General features: G+C 45.5%; 2 protein-coding genes across 9 annotated transcripts in view; one reads left to right on the forward strand and one right to left on the reverse strand.

Moving 5' to 3' along the window:
- Zfyve1 (zinc finger FYVE-type containing 1) overlaps positions 1–14183 on the reverse strand; it is a 50682-nt gene that overhangs the window by 18101 nt on the left and 18398 nt on the right. For all 3 annotated transcript variants that reach the window (XM_006973070.4, XM_006973069.4, XM_076551014.1), the window contains exons 3-4: positions 6877–7381; positions 1307–1521 (exon numbers count right to left, since the gene is read on the reverse strand). In XM_006973070.4, coding sequence (XP_006973132.1) covers positions 1307–1521; positions 6877–7381 — 720 coding nt within the window. The remainder of the gene's footprint in view (positions 1–1306; positions 1522–6876; positions 7382–14183) is intronic.
- The window catches only part of Rbm25 (RNA binding motif protein 25), a 108561-nt gene that overhangs the window by 4653 nt on the left and 89725 nt on the right, over positions 1–14183 (forward strand). The window lies entirely within an intron of this gene.

Raw genomic sequence — 14183 nt, forward strand, 5'->3', positions numbered from 1 at the left:
CGCACAAAGCCAACAGCAGAAAAGAAGTGGGAGACTCAAAGAATGAGGAATGAGTTTAGTACAAAGAATAGTCCATTCAAGTATGTATACTGAAGATAAGATTATGTTGAAGCTAGGCGGTGGTGGCGCACGCCTTTAGTCCCAGCACTCATGAGGCAGAGCCAGGCGGATCTCTGAGTTTGAGACCAGCCTGGACTACAGAGAGAAACCCTGGTTCTAACTCAAAAAAACAAACAAACAAGAAAAGACTATGTTGAAGTCAAAGCATTGATGGAAAAAGACAACAGGGGCTGGAGAGATGGCTCATAGGTTAAGAGCACTGACTGCTCTTCCAGAGGTCCTGAGTTCAATTCCCAGCAACCACATGGTGGATCACAACTGTCTGTAATGAGATCTGGTGCCTTCTTCTGACCTGCAGTCATACATGCTGTATACATAATAAATAAATAAATCTTTAAAAAAAAAAAAAGGTTTAAAAAAAAAAGACAGAACAGAAAAAAAAAACACCAGAATATTAAACTATTTAAATAGAATTATATACTCAACTGCGTGAACTTCATGAACAATGATCACTGTTAAAGTATAAACATACAGCACTGAGCAGCTTGGCAGCTGGGGCCAAGGAGAGCAGCACACTTCTGGAGTACAGAGGCAATACACAATGCAGAGATCACCTGCCCAGATGAGGCCCAGAAGACTGTACACACACACAAAGACCAACACAACCAGGCTCCATGGCACACCCTATAAACCAGCACTTGGGAGTTAGAGGCCAGAGAGACAGGATCAGCATCAGCAAACAGCAAATTTGAGAGCAGCCTGAGCTATATGAGACCCTGTCTCAGAGAACAGCCACCTGTAGCTCAGTGGTTAAGAGCAGGTACTGCTCCTGAAAGGGACCCAAGTTTGGTTCCCAGCACCCACAACAAGGGGCTCACAATTGCCTGTAGCTCTAGCCCCAAGTGATCCAGCGCCTCCTTATGGCCTCCAGGGGCACCTGCACTCATTCATATGCATAGGGTAATTAAAAAATAAAGCTTAAACACAAAACCAACCGCTAGACGAGCAGTCTACTGGACCACAAGCTCCTCCCCCTTTATCAACTGTTTGACTGACTCAAGATTCCTTCCCACTGGAGCTCCTGGCAAGCTGAAGGCACATGACAGGTGCAACCCTCACTTGCACACCCTCTTCTGTACCGACTCTTTCTAGCCCACGCTTCCAGGCACCTGCACTAAGAGTACTGGAGGGCCGAGCATTCTTCTGGCATCCTCATGAGAAGTACCCAGGGCCGGAGCCCACTGACCTTCAGGGCTTTGAAGATGACCCCTGGGTGCCGGGGAGACCTGGTGGTATTGTTCTCTAGCAGCTGCTCCAGAGCGCGCCGAAGCCCAGAGAAGTCCGTAGGGGGATTGTATGTCCTTGTCCCCTTGTAATGAATGGAGCTAAAGGCTTCGGGGAAGCGGCCCAACTTCCTGAACCGGTCCTGGATGAGCTTCTCGGGTGCCTCTGAAGGGTGATCTGTGCAAGCAGAGACAGGCATGTGGGCAATGAGTGCCTTCCTGAAAACAAGTTACCTACGTTTCACTGTACAAGTAAGATAAACTTTACTTCGCACTTGAAAAGCACACGTTTAGAACTATAGCATTTGCTTGGCCCTGACTGGAAAGGAACAAGAAGAGGGCATGGGTATCTCCTAAGCTGCCACTGACTACATGGGTATGTGATAAACTGCCTTACACACTGTGGTATGATGTGCACTAGTCTGGATGTATATCATAGAAGAATCTTGAAAAGGATTCAATGGAAGAGAAATGTAGACATGTGAGCATGAAAGGAAAGCCTGTGTCTCCCCACTCCCACATGTCCCCACTTTCTGCCCCACTTACCGTCATCCATACACAGCTTGCTTTGTGATCACCTGCTACACTAGACACTGAAGAAGCACCTGATTCTTTTTGTGAGCCTGTAGATGAACTTAGCCAGCTGTCTACTAGTGAGCATTTAAATTTTATCCTTCGAGAACTCTGGTCTTACATGAGAAGCTGCAAAGCTGTGGCAAGCTAGCAATGCAGGGGAGTGGCTTACAGATAGGCTCAGCACCTCTCCAGCAGCCATAGGATGGGCAGAGTCAGTACACCTTTTAGAGGTAAGACACTCTGGCTTAACTTCCTTTAACATTTTAATACAGTCACTCAAACACTGAAGCCACATTAGTTCAAATTTAAAGGGATAGTCATTAAATAGCAGCCTTCGTAATTCTGCCTTTACTCCCTACACGCAGCTCATGCTGCGATCTGAAAGAATTGGTGGGAAGTGTTAGTCCCTGCCTTCTCCCAAAGCAGCCCAGGAACCTGACCTGGCCACTTCCCTTCACCCCAGTATCTCCACACGCCTTTCCTTGAGCATGCCGTCACTGCTCCCAAACGAATGCCTTCTGCTCACCAGTATGTAGAACAGAATCCAGGCAGGGCATTCCTAAAATGAATACCTAACTCAGAAATGATTTCAACACTGTCCTAGCTTGATTTCTGTTGCTGGTCAAAAGCAACTTGGGGGAAAAAGAATGTGCTTTTTTACATGGCTTAGGCCCACCTGCATGGGGCTAGTACTGCCCAGTGGGCTAGCTCTCCTTTATCAATTAGCAATCAAGAAAACGGGGGATGGGGCCGGAGAGATGGACCAGTGGTTAAGATCACTGGCTGCTCTTTCAAAAGACATAGGTTCAGTTCCCAACACCTACATGGCAGCTCACAATGGTTTGTAACTTGAGTCCTAGGGAATCTGATACCCTCTTCTGGCCTCCTCAAGCAACAAGGCATGCATGTGGTGGGTAAGCATACATACAGACAAAACACCCATACACATTAATTTTTTTTTTCTTAAGAAAATATGGGCTGCAGAGATGGCTCTTGGTAAAAGCAACACTGATTGCTCTTCCAGAGGTCCCAGGTCCAAATCCCAGCACTCACATGGTTGGCTAACAACCCTCTGTAACCCCAGTTCCAAGAGGATATGATGCCCTCTTCTGGCCCCCACAGATACTACATGCATGGTGCACAGATATAAGCAGATAGACATACACTTACAAGTCAATCTCAAGAAAACGCCCATAGACCAATCTGATCAAGCCAGTCCCCCAAATGCTGCTCCCTCAGACAACACTGGGCTTTGTCGAGTTGACTTCTGAAACTAACCAGGAGAACATTTCAGATCTCAGACTTTCAGATTCAGGATGCTCCTCTCACAAGACTTTACGAACATCCCCAAATCCAAAACCTCCCATCTTACTTCTGGCCCCAAGCCCTTTAAATAAGGAACACTCAACCTGTCATTCATCCTCCTATTAAACTCCTGCCTAGCACTCCTCTACCCAGAAAAGCAGCAAGACCAAACAGAAACATGAAACTAAACGGCTCTGAGACAAGAAAAAGGCAATGATCAATTTGCCCATTTTTTTGGCACACCTCTACCCTGCTGTCCTTGCTCTGTATTAAGGCTTCAAGAAGCCCTGTTGCTACAAAGAGGTCCGGATTTCAGAATTCGAAGACCTTGGTTGAACCCCAATTCTGCTAGGACCGCCTTGGCTGTAGATTGCCAGCAGTTCTCTGTGCTGTCATTTGGGGCTGCTTCACATCGCCGCACAGTACACAGCACAGTGCAGCGCAAAAAAAGATGGCTTCTGGAGACTGGTTATTTCAAAAGCCTGAGCTGACAAACCTTGCCCTCAAGGCTGTAAAGACCCAGAATGACTTAGGACTGATCACGGGAACTATCCAGAGTCAGCATTCCTTGTTTCCTTACCTTATCTCACAGTCATTTCTATTTAGTCTCTTCCTTCACCCTGGAAGGTCATGACTCACTGGAACCAACAACAACTACAACTAGTCCCAGGTCCATCAAAACAACCTCCCTTCTGGTCCAGCCTGGCCACTGCCTTTTAACACCACCGTCATGGCTACCATGGAGACTCCCCGGGAACTCAAGGCAGGCTCCTCTACTTGTTCCTGGGGACAGGAAGTGGTGCTCTGAAATACAGATCTGACATTATATAGGTCTCTGCCCAAGATCCTTCAGAGAACTGACCAAGGCCACCCATGGTCTGATCCTCAAGTGCAACTCCCTCTAACACAAGCTAGCTATGCTTCAGATGAACATAGCTCTTCCTTTATCATTTGACACACATCTGTGCAGCAAACATCTGGGCTCTTTAATACACATGCAGCAGCAAACAAGGTAGGCAATTTTCTGCCTTCATGCTGTTTCCATTCTCATAGAAAATATCAAAAAACGAATAAGCGCACACAGGGTGACTCCAGGTGAATGGATGAGTATGACTGCACCAGGGTGCGGGAAGGACCACACCATGGGAAGAAGAGTCAGGAAAGGCTCGGCCCAGATGAGAGCTGAGTATGAGAGACAGACGGTAGCTGGGGCAAAGTGGTCCAGACAGACAGAGAGCACATGCCAAGGTGAGCACACAGAAAAGGTCCAGACAGACAGAGAGCACATGCCAAGGTGAGGACACAGAAAAGGTTGTATAGCTAGTGAGGACGGTGTGTGTGTGTTGGGGGGGGGGGTGTGTGTGCGTGTGCACCCATGTGCATATACAAATATATATATAATATATATAAAAATGTGCACATGAATACATACACACACAGTGAGGAGAGAATCAGCCAGTGGCCAGACACACTGACACGGGTTAGACAGAACACCATATTTAGGAGTTTAGATTACATTTGGTTTTTTGTTTGTTTGGTTGGTTGGTTTGGTTTAGTTTTTCGAGACAAGGTTTCTTTGTGTAGCTTTGTACCTTTCCTGGATCTCACTCTGTAGCCCAGGCTGGCCTTGAACTCACAGAGATCCGCCTGGCTCTGCCTCCCAAGTGCTAGGATTAAAGGTGTGCGCCACCACTGCCTAGTGATTACATTTGTTTTTATTTTTGGTTTCTGGAACAGGGTCTCTTTGTTTCTGCTGGCCTCAAACTTGAGCTCCTCCTGCCTCAGTGTCTTGAGTGCCAGGATTACAGGCATATATGCCCATATTCAGCTACTGGATTACTTTTTTTTTCTTGGCTTAGTTTACATTTTGATGTAACTGAAAGCAAGCAGGAATATCACAAGCTTGGGTATCTAAATTATAAATGAAGCTTTCATTTCAAGAGAGCCCTCTGAAAGGCAGACAGAGAACACATCCAAGGGCTTATGCTGAGTTTAGGAATCAGCTGCAGAAGCAGCTGCATTTCCCAGCATGCAGCTGCTCTGGGAAGCTCCAAGGGATTTGCCCCTCCCAGAACATGCTCTTGCCCTCTTCTGCCTATCAAAGACTCCACTTGCAGGCATTGCTTCCTCTTTCCAAGACCCCACTAAGATGCGTGGTCCTCCTCTCCATTCCCACAGCTCCAGTGCTACATGTACTACAAAACCAAGAACTCCACAGTCTCTCCACTTAGACTGAGGGGAGGAGATTTCAACTCTACACCTCATTGTCTAGAACATGATATGGGTACTTTTTGGCTGAATAAACAGATGTGAACAGTATAACTGTTTTAGAGGCCAGACTACTAACCCTACCACATGGAATGACTATTGTTGCACATGGTAACATTGCTCCGTATTTCTCAAAGAAACAGAGACAATAAGATAACTTACAGACACACTCACCACATGCACCCGCATCCATTCCACTCTCTCCTGTAACACAAGTCAACTGTCACGCTCTTAAGGCCATCCCCTCCACTCGAGCGTCCGTCACTCCAGCCATTTCCGCTCTTTTCTTTTGCATTTGGATTCTGAGGCGGACAGGCCCCCTCACACTTAAGAGCGACAGTGTCCTCTGCTGCCTCCCAAGGGCTGCCATTACAGGTGTGCCAGCACGCTTTCCTTGTCTTCCGCAGTGCTCAGGGTTCAACCAGACCCTCCAGCATGGAGGTATCTGGTCTCTTTCTTGGGTTTACCCCTCTCTAAGGAATCATCTCATCAGTACACCAATACCTTAAATATCTAAATACTCAAAAAGGGAAATTCTTAGAAATTCCACGTGAGCCATCAGCTACCACTTTATGGTCCTACTTCCCCCTATGAAACTCTTGGGAAGAATTCATTTAACATACTCACAACCTTCATAGTGACAGTGACAATGTCTGTGTGTCTCTTCCTTTCTGGTTTTTTGGACAGAGTTTCATGTAGCCTATGCTAGCCTCTGATAGAATGGAGCTCAGGATGGCCTTGAACACACCACTCCTACCTCTGGCTCTTGGAAGCTGGGCCTCCAGGCACGCAGCACTGCATCTGCCTGCCTTTTGTTGCCGTGACAAGGTCTCACTATGTAACCCAGGTTTGCTTAAAATTCATAACCCTCCTGCCTCGGGTTCCCAAATACTGGAATTACAGGCATGCATCCCTCTGCCTGACTCTTCTGGTCTCTCTTCATCCCACTCTGATCACATTTTCACTATCAGCATTTCAGGGAAACAGATTTTTTTTTTTTTTTTTTTTTTTTTTTTTTGGTTTTTTCGAGACAGGGTTTCTCTGTGTAGCTTTGCGCCTTTCCTGGGACTCACTTGGTAGCCCAGGCTGGCCTCGAACTCACAGAGATCCGCCTGCCTCTGCCTCCCGAGTGCTGGGATTAAAGGCGTGCGCCACCACCGCCCGGCTCAGGGAAACAGATTTGATCCCAATCTCCCAGGATATTCAGTCCACTAGCCTGTCTTAATCCTCGCCAGAGTTGATTGCTCCAGCCTCCCTGGAACATTTTCTCAGTCTTGCCTGGGCACAAGTCTTTCTGGGCATTCCACCATCACCATATTGCATCCCAGAGGCCACCTCCTTGTGCCCAAAAAGGTCAGTCTATGACACAGCACTGTCTACTCACCAGAACCCAGAAGTTGCGTGTGCACAGTCTCATGGAAAATAATAACTGCAGGGCCCAGGGTGGATAAGGGGACATCCAGGCCACAGCGTGCAGTGGTGGCCTTGAGTTCCTTGGTAAAGTGCTTCAGGTAAGCTTCCGAGGCATCCCCAAGGAATTTGAAGAGGTCATTATGCAGGCGGTCTGCATGAGTTCGATAGATGACCAGGTCTGAGATGGCCAGGACCTTCAGCAGCAGCCGTGTCCTCTGGCTTAGATTCACGGTGGCCCCCAAGAGTCCTTCTGTGTCTATCACTGCTACTTTATGGACTGGGTCATAGGCTGCCCACACTCCCACTGTGCAGGACTCCTGAGCAGGGGAGGTTTTGAAGACTTCTCGGCCATAGAAGAAAGTGTGGTTGAGGGTATGGGACTTTCCATCACCAGTATTTCCAAAAATAGAAACCACCTTGAGATGCTGATCAGGCTTACAGTCCAATTTCCTAATAAAGTCCTCTTCATTTGTTACCTTCAAAAAACAAAAAAACAACAACAAAAAAAAGAAAAGACAATAAAATATGGAAACTGAAAAACTAACTCCTATAAGAAACAGAGATGCTTCCCAGGGTCAAGGCCTTCCTGACTTGTAGAAGTGGAAGGAAAAGGAAGAACCAAGACGACAGCTCCACCCTTAGCAAACAGCTCACGGACCCTCTGAAGCTCCCATCAGTGGAAAAACTTGGCAGCCATGAAAGAGCCAAAACCGGGGGGCTGGTGACATGGCCTGATGATTCAAAGTATTTACTGCTCTTGCAGAGGACCCAAATTTGGTTCCCAGAACCCACATTGAGAGGCTCCTGCTGGGCGATGGTGGCTCACGCCTTTAATCCCAGCACTCGGGAGGCAGAGACAGGCAGATCCCCGTGAATTCGAGGCCAGCTTGGTCTACAGAGTTCCAGGAAAGGCACCACAGTTACACAGAGAAACCCTGTCTCAAGAAAAAGAAAAGAGAGGCTCCTAACTGTCTGTAACACTAGCTCCAGGGGATCAAATGCCTCTTCTGGGGCTGGAGAGATGGCTCAGAGGTTAAGAGCACTGGCTGCTCTTCCAGAGGTCCTGAGTTCAATTCCCAGCAACCACATGGTGGCTCACAACCATCCGTAATGAGATCTGATACCCTCTTCTGGCCTGCAGGCATACATGCAGAAAGAACACTGTATACATAATAAATAAATTAAAAAGAAAAAAGAAAAGAAAATCTTTAAAAAAAAAAATGCCTCTTCTGGATTCCATGGGCATCTGCATTCACCTGCACTCATACATACATACATACATACATACACACATACACACCTGAAAAATAAAAATTTAATGAAGAGCTAAAACCATAAAGTTCTTAAAAGAAAACATGTTAATTGTTGGGTTCAGCAACAGTTTCTAAAAAGAAATATAATAGTTTAAGTTAAGACCATATGCTGTAAAGCCCCAAGACAGTGAAAAGATGAGCTGGAGATGGCTCAATGGTTAAGACCACTGGCTGCTCTTCCAGAGGACTGGGCTTCATTTCCCAGAGCCCTTATCTTGGCTCACAATCATCTGTAACTCCGGCCTCAGGGGTTCCAATAGCCTCCTCTAGCCTCCACAGGCATCAGGTATGCATGTGATATAAATACATATATGCAGGCCAAACAGGCATACCCACAAAATAAACATAAATCAATGCATCATTTTTTAAAAGAAGCCAAGAATTTGAATAGATATTTCTCCAAAGACCTGCGAGTGGCTGCAAGTACATGAAAACCTGCATAACCATTCACCACTGGAGAGACACAAACCAAAACCATAATGACAGCACTTTGCCATCCAACAGAATGGCTATGCCCAAAAAGGCATTAACAAGTGTTGGCAAGCCGGGCAGTGGTGGCGCACGCCTTTAATTCCAGCACTTGGGAGGCAGAGTCAGGCGGATCTCTGTGAGTTTGAGGCCAGCCTGGGCTACAGAGTGAGTTCCAGGAAAGGTACAAGGGTACACAGAGAAACCGTCTTGAAAGAACAAAAAAAAATAAGTGTTGGCAAAACCAGAAATTACAACCCTGCAGGAACACAGAACATGGTCACTGTAGAAATAGTGCAGCACCGACTAAAAAAGTTACATTAAAAAAAACAGGTGTGGTGGCTCATGTCTGTAATCCTACCAGGGAGGAGGCTGAGACTGGAAAGTCTTAAGTTGGAGGCCAGCCTGAGCCACATCAAAAAATAACAGAAAGGCTTATTTTCCAATTATGTGAGTGTGTGTGTGTACACAAAAGAAAGGAAGGAGGGAGGGGAGATAAGAAGCAGGGGAGAGCTGGGGCTAGACAGATGGATCAGAGGTTTAGAGCACTTGCTACTTTTACAGGACCCAGGTTCAGTTCCCAGCACCCACACAGCAGCTTATAACACCCTGTAACTCTAGTTCCAGGGTTTCAATGCCCTACTTTTCCAATCCATGGGCACCCAACACACATGAGGTGCACAGACATACATGCAGACAAAACACCACACATAAAATCACTTTAAAACACAATGCAGAAAAAATTATGTGCAAGATTCCATGACTCAGAAATCCTATTTCTAGGTTTATATCCAACAGAAATGAAAACATACATCCACACAAAACCTCTCTATATGTAATATAGCAGCATTATCCATACCAACCAAAAAGTCACTATATCCCAGATGCCTATCAGCTGATGAATACATGAACAAAATGTGGCACATTCCCACAATGACCATTATTTAGCCATGAAAAAGGATGAGCTCTTTCTTTTCCATCCATTATTGCAATTACAACTATTATTTTCACCTTTAAGACATTTCTTCAATGTGTCCTTCCTTTGACCTGATTCTGTAGAAATGTCTGGGGTGTTTGTACTACATGTGGGTGCATATACGCCATGGCACACCATGGAGGTCAGAGGGCCACCTCAGCTGTCAGTCTTGGCCTCACCTTGTCTCTTATCTCTGCTTAGGCTAGGCTCACTGGCCTGCAGGTTTCCAAGGATGCTCAGGTCTCTGCCTCCATCTCACTGCAGCAGCACTGGCATGGCAGTGGTACGACAGATGCGGGACAGATACACACTACCTCACCTGCTGTACATGGGTTCTGGGGATTCAAACTCAGATCCTCATGCTTGCACGCAAATGCCTTACCCACTGCGCTAATTTGGCAAAAATATTCTTTTCTTGTTGCTGTTGTTTTGTTTTGTTTGTGAGACAGGGTCTAACTATGTAGCCCTGATTGGCCTGGAACTCACTCTGTAGACCTATCTGGCCTCAAACTCACAGAGATCTGCCCACCTCTGCCTCCCAGGGTGCTGGGATTAAAGGTGTGTGCCATCGTGCCCAGCTAATTTTTTTATTTTTATTTTTTTTTATGTGTATGGGTGTTTTGCCTGCTTATATGTCTGTGCACTGTGTGTGTGCCTGGGTGCCCTTGGAGGCCAGAAGAGGAAGTCAGAGCCCCTGAGCTGAAGCTACAGGGAGTTGTGAGCCACCATATGCTTGCTGGGAACTGAACCCAAGTCCTCTAGAAAAGCAACAAGGACTTTTAACTACTGGGCCATCTCTCCAGGCCCTATTTTTTTAAATTACATTCTATTTATTTTGTTGTTGTTTGTTTTTTGTTGTTTTTGTTTTTTGAGACAGCTCTGGCTGTCCTGGAACTTGCTTTATAAACCAGGCTGGACCTTGAACTCACAGAGATCCACTGCTTCTGCCTCCCTAGTGCTGGGATTAAAGGTGTGCGCCACCGCTGCCCAGCTTTTACATTCTATTTGTTTGTGTGTGTGTGTGTGTGTGTGTGTGTGTGTGTGTGTGTGTGTGCGCGCGCATGCACAAACACATACACATACACACACACACACACACACACACACACACACACACACACACACACCAAGTAAACTATGGTGTACATGCAGAGACCAAAGGACAACTTGAAGTAGTCAGCTCTCTCCTTTCACTATTCAGGTCTCAGGAATCAAACTCAGGCTGCCAAGGCTTGGAGACAAGCACCTTCAGCTGATGAGTCTTCTCTGGGACTCCTGTTTCCAATCACAACTGTGCAGGTGCCCCTTTCTAGTCTTCCTAAGTCTTTGCTCACTGACCTTCGGAAGGGGATGAAAACGCCACGAAAGACTACAGAGTCCATGGCTGGAAAGTAATATGCACGGCATGGGGTAATGGCCACTGATCTGAAGCTCAGGTGGGCTTGTGACCCATACTGCTTCTGTACTGACCTGTTTTGATTGCTTAGAAAAGCCTGAGACTAGCTTTGGAGAGGAATTACCCATCTGAAGGATTCTGCTGGAAAAATGTATCATCAATCATTTCAATTACTTCTTCAGTGAGGAAAGTGATTATGAGGCATAGTCACTAGACTAGACTCATGCTAGTCTTTCATCTAAATCACTTACAACAAACCTTTCACTGAATTAGAAAAATATGTAATTAACGTGATCATATTTGTCTTAAAGTGCTTTCCAGTTCTAATTAAAGAACTTACAATATTTTTTACAAATATTACAAAGTATTTTTACTTGTAACCCAATACTCTATAAATATGTTTATGGAGTAGACAACTGATGCTTTGCACACTTCTATCATCCCCTAAACTGTAACTACAGATGCTAAAATAAAAATATTATCCCTGTAAAAATAATAAAAATTTAAAAGGGGCACAGTTGTGCATGCTATAATCTTGTCATTTGAGAGGCTGAGACAGGAGGATCACTGGTTAGAGACCAGCTTGACCTAAGATGTTGGAAGTTTCAGGCTAGTCTAGGTTAAAAAGTGCAAGTCTGACTCAAAAAATAAATTATATGTGTGTGTACACATGTTATATATGTATATACATGTGTGTATGTATGTATGTATATATGGGTGTATACATGTGCATGTACACATATACGTGTATATACTTGTATGTATACATGTATGTATATACATGTGTTGGAATGTGTGTGTGTGTGTGTGTGTGTGTGTGTGTGTATATGTATGTATGTATGGCAAGGTAGCTCACTGAAACCAGGCATAGTGGTGCATGCTTTTAATCCCAGCACTCAAGAAGCAGAGCCAGGCAGATCTCTGTGAGTTCAAGGCCAACCTGGGCTACAGAGTGAGTCCAGGGAAAGGCTCCAAAGCTACACAAAGAAACCCTGTCTCAAAGGGGGGCGGGGGGAAGCACCCTCAAAATTAAAAGAATAAAAAAGTAAACAGCTATCAATATTTGATCAGTATTGGTTTGACATGCTGGGAAAAATAAAAGAACGAAGTGCCAGCACATGCTAAACATGATTACAGGAAAATGAGATTAAATGACAAGAACCAGACAGAAACAGCCACATATGATGTGACCCATTTATATCAGATGTTCAGAACAAGTCAATTCATAAGTCAGGAGGTAGATTAATGGCTGCCAGCAGCCGGGAGAGGAAGACAGAGGGAGAGGCTGTTAATGGGGACAAGGTCTCTGCCTGGGATGACGACAATGTTCTGGAATCACATAGTGTCCTCGGTTGCACTACTTTATGAATATACTAAAGGCACTGAATTCTCTAGTTCATTTATTTATTTACTGATTTCACTTGTGGTGCTGGAGATCAGACCAGGCATGGGCTTTCAATGAACTGCACACTTTAAAAGACCAATCTGGCCTGAGGGTCAGGTTTAGAAGTACAAGATTTGTCTAACATGTGCAAGGCCACATCTGACCCTCACATGGAAAAGGCAGCTTTGAAATACAATAAAGGGTGGTTTTGTGGTATGTGGATTCCATTTTAATACAGTTGTGATGTTTTTAAAGAGCTTACTGTTCCATACATTCATAACCCCCATGACAATTTAAAGAACATGCAGTGCAGGATGGTTCACTTGCTACCACCCTGGTATCCAGAGATCCAGGGGTCCTCCAACTCTTCACACTCCCCATACATGCTCTCCAGAGCCAGAATACTTATCTCTCTCTCTCTCTTTTCAGTTTGTTTGTTTTCAAGATCCACAACAGAGCTTCAGAAAGCCCCTCTCAGGACCACTACTCTGACTCCAGAACCCCACATCAATACCTCCACCCCATAGGACTCCTCCAGCCACAGGAGTAACAAGCCTTTTATTTGATTTTTTAAGACAGAGTTTCTCTGTGTAGCCCTGGCTGTCCTGGAACTCTGTAGACCAGGCTGGCCTCAAATTCAGAGATCCTCCTGCCTCAGCCTCCCAAGTGCTGGATTAAAGGTGTGTGTCACCACTGTCTGGCAGGAGTAACAAGGCTTTATAAGCAATTTCTTTCAGCCATCAGAGAAAAAAACAGCTGTCTGATTCAAATGTCTGCAGTCTGATAGAGAACGAAAATGTAGACCGACCACTGAGTGTGAAGATGATGAGCCTTTGTCTCCTTTAATCTCATCAAGATGGTGAAGCACTCATCACTAATGAGGTGACCATTGTCAAGATTATTAAGTGCCTTAATGCTGATGACAATAGCAATAATTCACGAAATGATCCTGCAGCGACAGGGCTCAACAAACACCCAACCACGTCTACCTTATCTTTGCATGCACAGCACTTAGGACACAGCTTGGTACACGGGATCCACACCTTGCTAGAAATTTGAATCACTCCCCTCACCCCAATCCCTTCCACTGAGCTGAACACTGCAGCATTTGATAAGCTCAGGGACAGGCTACTTGAACTAGCCGACAGCCCTGAGAAACAAGGGGTCCAGAAGCTGGCCAGGTAGTTCAAATCTGTGATCCCAGCATTGAGGAGATGGACGCAGAAGGATCACAGGTTCAAGACAAACTTGAGCTACACAGCAAGACTCTGTCTCAAAAAATTAAGTTAAAAAAATTTAAGTGTCCAGGTATAGTGGCACACGTCTTTGATCCCAGCACTCTGGAGGCAGAGGCAGGAGAACCTCTGAATTTGAGGCCAGCCTGGTCTACAGAGAAAGTTCCAGGACAGCCAGAGCTACAACACTGTGAGACTCTGTCTCAAAATACAAACCAACAAAAACTTTTAAGTAACAGAGAACAGTCCATTTTGGACTTGTGTCACTCAACCAGTCTGGTTCCAAGTTGCTAAGGTGGCCAGCAGGACACAAACAAAAGCCCCATAAACTTCTACTAGTAAGAAGTCGGCTAAGGTCAGGGTAGCCAGCTGGAAGAACCATCACTTTCTCAAACGCTCCTGCAGCAGAAAAGACCAGGCCTTCAGGGTGTCTCCCCTCAAAATCTACCACATGATGAAACTGTCAACGCAGAAGCAGCAACTGTACCCAGAATATGGTTAGAGCA

This window comes from Peromyscus maniculatus, chromosome 14 (assembly GCF_049852395.1).
Source record: "Peromyscus maniculatus bairdii isolate BWxNUB_F1_BW_parent chromosome 14, HU_Pman_BW_mat_3.1, whole genome shotgun sequence".
Lineage (NCBI taxonomy): Eukaryota > Metazoa > Chordata > Mammalia > Rodentia > Cricetidae > Peromyscus > Peromyscus maniculatus.